General features: G+C 33.7%; 1 protein-coding gene across 1 annotated transcript; it reads right to left on the bottom strand.

Moving 5' to 3' along the window:
• Positions 1-2,455: 2,455 nt before the first annotated feature.
• Positions 2,456-6,338, bottom strand: LOC110925041. Its single transcript, XM_035986341.1, has 5 exons — positions 6,186-6,338; positions 6,006-6,124; positions 3,591-3,847; positions 2,685-2,821; positions 2,456-2,575 (listed from the first exon to the last, which is right to left on the bottom strand). Exons 1-5 carry the CDS (start codon positions 6,336-6,338, stop codon positions 2,456-2,458), a joined length of 786 nt encoding a protein of 261 aa, XP_035842234.1.
• Between the last annotated feature and the right edge of the window lie 357 nt (positions 6,339-6,695).

The following is a 6,695-nucleotide window of genomic DNA, read 5'->3' as shown; positions in this document are numbered from 1 at the left end:
ATCAAGGTATATAATAATGCATATAGTGGTTTCTTCTTGCTCTGTTTTGTGTCCGATTGTGTATCCTTCTACCGTGTTTCTACTTCTGGTGGCAAATCAAGGTATATAATAATGCATATGGTGGTTTCTTCTTGCCCTGTTTTGTGTCCGATTGTGTATAGATTTCATTGTTTTCCCCTTTTTGTTTCATGTAAAATCTAGGGTTTGTAGTTCATAGTTTGTTTAAAAAAACTTAAACTGTTCAATATATCGAGTCTAAGTTGCTGGATTTAAGCGTCATGTGGTCGTTTTTTGTATAGATCAATATTCGATTAACACAATGTTCGTTTTAAATTGTATGCTTGAATCGATTAAATGTATACATGTACTATGTTCTTTACACAGGTCTGTTGACCCATGTTTTGTATAAAATTGTTTATGTACACCTGTGTACAACGTGATTAATAAGGCTGAGACCTTGTAAAATCATTTGGTGTATTTGTTTAATTTTTTTGAATATTAAGGTTGATTTAACAGAATAGTGGATTGTGCTGTGTTTTTTAAGGTATTTAAGGCTGGTTGTTTGGGTGAGTTGTAAAGTCGTTGTTGTACACATGTGTATATTGATGTTAAGCTGATTTGAACTAGATATGTTCAGTAGACTGCACTTTTTTTGAACCATATGTTAGTTTTGTACGGTGTACACATGTGTATATACATTTTATTCAAATAAGTACACCTGTGTACTCATATGTGACATGTTGTTTATACTCTGTTTTTAGGCATTATACTCTGTTTTTAGGAAGGTTCATTATAGTCCGTTGTACACAGGTGTATTTTTCTGTGATACACATGTATATGATACTGTTATACATATATGTATGTACACAGTGAACACATTTTCTAATGTAGTTGATATAGCTAATACTTTATTGAGCAGGCAATTTGTGTTCGAAACCGCATCTGGTGTTAGGCTGTATCATTTCCAAATGAAGGATTTGCAACCAATTAAGTGGATTAATGATAGAGTCATCAATTGCTTTGCATCAATGCTAAGACCACACCGTACAAAGTGGTAATCGACATGTGAATACATATGGTTTTATTCCTAAGTGGACATACTATAACTGATTATGACATGATCTTTGATTTCAAATGGATGTTTTAACAAAGTATATGAAGCTGGTTAATCATCCAAAGTATCGGCAGGCTGAAAATGCAGTGCCACAAAGGTTGGATTTTGAATGGAAGACGGTCGGCAACAGGTCGATTGCGGGGTCTTTGTTATGCGTCATATGGAAACTTGGTTTGGCGTAACAATTTATAAATGGGATAGTGGCTGCCAACTGGAGCCGGGCCCCAAGAAAACAACCTTGACACGGTTACGGAAGAAATACGCGGTGAAGTTGGTAACTTCAAGCGCTAACAAGCATCGTGACCGCATATTGGCCAAAGCGAAAGAAAACGGGAAGGCGTGCAATTTGGGTTAATTAGTACGTTTGATGGTTGTTGACATTATGGAACTGGCTTTTAGTTGATAATATAATAGTTTTTACTCGTACCTACCCTATGTATGTATTCAGTTCGTAATTTTGGTACACATATGTAAAAAAATGTACAATAAATGATTCACATATTAGTAGACTTAGTGCATAATGTAACGGAATTAGTACACCTGTGTAAAGTTTTTAAGGAAGCTAACTACAATTGTACAAATTAACAGGAGCTGGCATTTTTTGTACACGTGTGTATGGTTATGTGTATACTATGTACACATGTGCACTGGTGTGTATATACTACAGTACACATGTGTGCATTTATTTGTATAATCGTTCACATGTGTACACTTCGAAGAAATAACCATACTAATTATGTATGCAGTAACAATAGCTGGTAGACTTTTCTGTTTTCAACTCGAAATTATCGTGCTCCAACGTTTGTAACGTCTAAAATATAACATCAGCCATATTATCCTTACGTTTAGGAATATATATATATATATATAACCAACAAGTATGGGTTTTAAAAGAAAATAAACATTGGAATTAAATAAATGAAGGTTTTTAATGAATCTATATTTCGCTCATATTGTCTTCGCTTTCTAATTCTTCAGTTCCGGACTCCGTTTCTTTGTCACGCTCTTCTTCGGTCGATGAATCGTCCACAGTTGTGTTGCCTTTTTTTAGCGGACAATTCCTAGCTACCATTTTTATCTGAACCATAATTCTGGCAATCTGGGTTCACTACCACTGGGAAATATGTATCTGCTGGTGGTGAAAATTTGCAATAAAAGCAGTTAAGCACCAAACTTTCATTGAAAATGCGTTAAGCCGCCCAGGCTTACACATGAGTTTGTTATGATAGTTGGTTCCACAATATTAAAACAGATCACATTTTAAAATGCTCAATGAGTTTCATGGTACATATAATATTTAGTCATGTACCATTAATTTAAACAGCCAAAGGTGATTTAAGATCAAGATTTACTCTTTACCTCTTCAGGCAATGAATTGTCCATATTGAAGTCTACGCTTGTGGAACCTGGAACCAAATCTTGCAAATATTGCATTTTCTTTTTCATTTTCTCCCTTCTGGCCTACCATATCACAAAATCAAATGATCATAAAGTTTATATACATGTAGGGGTGTTTTCACCCTTTTTTGACATGGATGCTTAGTGAAAAAACAAAGATTTGGTAACTTACTCTTTTAGCTAAGCTATGACTATCGGTTGCTTGCCCGTGACGAGCCCTCACATGAATATAAACAGGTTTTGGATCCATCTTACGCTTCGAATTTCCATTGGGAATGCTTATCCTAGCTTTGGGTTGTTCAACTGAGCCTGAATCGCAATCAACACTCTGCTTATGAGAGTCCACTTTTACAACATCAAACTAAATACCAAATGAAAGGAATACTAAAAAAGACCCAAAATGTGACCATGATCGTAAGTTTTTATAAAGAAACGACGTTTATGAATTATGAATAAATGTTCATGAGTTTGACCCGTTTGGTGTTTAATTCAGCTAAAGTCATCCATTTCAAGTTATTAATTTCGTCAACAATGGAAGCTTACAAAAAATATCACCCTGATGTCGTAAGAAAAGCATGATTAACTTCAATTCCTACAAAAATCATTCTTACTGCTTGATTAGAGACTTCAATTCTTGCAAAAGATCGTGTTTAAGTGTACACCATGATTCTAGATAGATTGTGATTCATTTAGCACACATTCAACAAAAAAAGTCATACGAATTTCACACAATGTATAGTCAAGGCATTTCATCAAACATTTGGTGTGCATACAAAGATGAACAGAAAATATCACCCTAATGTCGTAAGAAAAGAATGATTAACTTCAATTCATACAAAAATCATTCTTAATGCTTGATTAGAGGATGTTGGTGTAATTCAATTGCAAAAGATGAACCATCCCTAAATCATTCTTACAACAAATTAAGCACTGTAATTCAACCAACCAATTTCTAAACACCGAATACATCAATTAACAATTTCTAAACCCTAGAGGATGTTGGTGTTGTGGGCGGATGGTGGTGATTTGGGTGGCAATCATAAATCGAGTAGAGATTGAAGATCAGAACAAGAATTACCTGGTTGTGATGGTGGCTGATCTGATAGTGGCTCACGTCGGAAGAGAAAGTGTAAAGTTGAAACTTGGTGGTGGTGGTGGTGGTCAAAGAAGAAGTAGTGGGCAGAAGCCAGAAGGAATTGCCGTTGAGAAATATTCGAGCTTTTGATGAAAAATACGAACGTGATGAACTGGGTATGAAGTTTGATAAGAATTGAATTCGAAATCTGGAGAATCTCTTGATAATATGGTTGTTTATTAGACAATAAAGATGATAATCTTATAAAATAAAAAAAAGATATTTACGATTAGGATTTAAAAATAGATTAGGTAACTGATTTGAATTATTAATATAATGATTTAAAGTTAATTTTATTATATAATTACAATCATACCCTTATAATATTTAAACGCGATCAAGGGCTAGGATAAGTTCACACAGTTCACAATGGAGGGGGGTATTCACAATTGAACCTAACCCTGAAATGTAAAGGTAAAGATTTTTTTTCTATCGTTTTTAGGTTGTAACGAACAAATAGTCATTAATTATTTAACCCTTTTTAACTAATTATGATTATCTATTTATATTATTATTATTATTATTATTATTATTATTATTATTATTACTATTATTATTATTATTATTATTATTATTATTTGATTCATTTTTACTTAACCGTTTTTAAAACTCACCGACAAAAAAATCTCATCGATTCATCATTGTCACAGAAAAGCTAAAGATAAAACATGGATAAGATAAATGCAACCCATACCTTTTTTCATCATCTCTCGTAATACAAAGGTACCTTTATTTAGTAAACAAACCATTCTATGTGGGTGTGATTTGTGCAACAAAATAAACTTTTGTACCATGTGTTTCATGTGTGTTCTAGACACAATTATTGTGCGTGTTAGTTTCTTTGTAACTATATACTTTCATTGTAACATATATAACTATTGTTACCTCTATAGTATATTACAACTTAGTAGAAACAATTTGAACATAATCAATATAAGGTCATAAAGTAACTATAATGCGCAATATGGTGAGAATGCGGACGATATTGCTTTGGTTTGTTATGGTACCAGTATTGTCAAAAGTACTATATCTTTTACTAAAACCAATCAAGAATCAAACGAATTACAAGAATGGATTTGTTCAAATAAAAAATCCTCAACAAACACGTCACAAACCGTGAAAAAGATAATCTGAATAAAATCCTCTCACTAAACCTAACGGATGATCGATTCAATAACATATCGAAACAAGTATTAATCCTACATCTAGCACAAGAGAGAAAACATATTGTGTATGACCGATTGAGTACATGAGAAACCCTATTGAACAAGAACTCTAGACATAGTAGAAAAATTGTTAACTGCATTGTATCATCACACGCCTTTATATAGCAGTTGCACTCAACCACTTGCCGCCCGTCATCCATCTACAAGCCCATATGCACTTTAAGCCAATCTCGAGCCCAATAGTAGCTGCAAACTTGACCCATCAGGAACAACTTCTAAGCCCGGTTCAAGTCCAATAAGCCTTCTATTTCAACTGCAACATGCCCATATCATCATAAGCAATTAGATAAAATATGAACCATGTGTTTGATATTAAATTGGAAACATACATATATTTCAACAAGTATTGATACTCGTTATAACAGCCGAAAGTGAAAACCTAAAATTAAAGTGTGATAATACTGATAAGGTTGTTTGTGAGAGTTAGTTTTATGTAAATGGCTTCTCAAGGTTGAAGGCTGATGACAAACTAACTTCTTCTTCTTTCTTTTTTTTCTTTTTTTTTTTATACCTGAAGGGATATACAAGTATTGATTAATCCAAAGTTGCACTAGTAATCTAAAAATTCAACTTTTTTATATATCAAAATCTAAATGTGATAATTTAAACATGTTATTTACACCAGAACATGTCAAGTGTCCTAAATCATTTTCATTTATTATATATAGAGATAGAGATATAGAGATAGAGATAGTGTGAGGTTTATCAGAGCATTCACATCCATTCCATTAAATTCTGTGTGTGGAGTTTTTATAATATAAAGAGTATAAAAAGTGGTTGTGAGTGAAGAAGAAAGAAAATGTTACTGTTCATCTGTATATTTGGGGGGACACTTATAAATTTTTAATATATTTTGAAAGTGGTTGTGAGTGGAGGAGAGAGAAAAGGTATAAAAAAATATGATTTAATTGAAAGTGAGTGAGAAAATGTAGTGTTTTTAGTGTAATCTAGAGTGAAAATATGGTGGAATGGATGTGAATGCTCTCAGAAAACATCAATAAAGTGGAGAACTAGAAAACCCTTTTAAAAGCCCTTGGATGTAATTAATAAACGAATGAGATTAATTTTAAACCACCAAACAGGAATCTAAATGAAATACACAGAAGGTTAAAATGGGAATATAAAAGTTTACATTTGATTCTCCTTCGTTCTTAACCGTCTTATCCATATTTTCGTCTCTGGCGGCAATCCACCATGGATGACAACCTCCATGCGTGAGATATCCATCCTCAATATACTCTCCAAATTAATCTACATATTCCATCTCATCTTCGTTCAACTGATCCACCACAACGGCAAAACGTTACATTACCTCATATTCAAGTATCTCGACACCGATTGGAGAAATGGTACACAGAGGCAGCCTTTTTCGGTTGGTGCGTCCTTCCACATCCTGCGACGGACCTGATTTCAACCACTGTCGCTTACGCGCGGCAGCGGGAATCGCTATATGCCTAACCTTCATTCGTCATTAGTTGATCTGATCTGAAATAATGATTGCAAATCAGTTTTCTGTTGATGGCGACGTCAATGACAGTTCCAAATCCGATAATGAATAAAGTGGACAGAACACGTCGCAACAAAGAAAGAGAATGATATGATTGGAACAAGAATATAGAGAAGAAGAAGTAACGATCAATCAAGCTGCCATTACATTCAGTTATGATCGCTATTAATATCGAATTAACGAACTAACAAACCAATTACAATATAACCCCAACTTCTAACTAATGACTATTTAGCCCCTCTAATTACAACTAATCTCATTATTACACATTTACCCCCTGCAATAGTCCCATATCACTAACAATACTCCCCCGTT

Source organism: Helianthus annuus, chromosome 17, assembly GCF_002127325.2.
Source record: "Helianthus annuus cultivar XRQ/B chromosome 17, HanXRQr2.0-SUNRISE, whole genome shotgun sequence".
Lineage (NCBI taxonomy): Eukaryota > Viridiplantae > Streptophyta > Magnoliopsida > Asterales > Asteraceae > Helianthus > Helianthus annuus.
This window is presented reverse-complemented; position numbering and strand designations above follow the sequence as displayed.

What these genes read in the sequence shown, in the direction of transcription:
- LOC110925041 (XM_035986341.1), bottom strand. Translation starts at nt 6,338, where the DNA reads ATGAAGGTTAGGCATATAGCGATTCCCGCTGCCGCGCGTAAGCGACAG. An exon ending in TCGAGATACTTGAATATGAG is followed by an intron (nt 6,125 to 6,185) that starts GTAATGTAACGT and finishes TGGAATATGTAG; the next exon opens with ATTAATTTGGAGAGTATATT. An exon ending in GTCATAGCTTAGCTAAAAGA is followed by an intron (nt 2,576 to 2,684) that starts GTAAGTTACCAA and finishes GTGATATGGTAG; the next exon opens with GCCAGAAGGGAGAAAATGAA.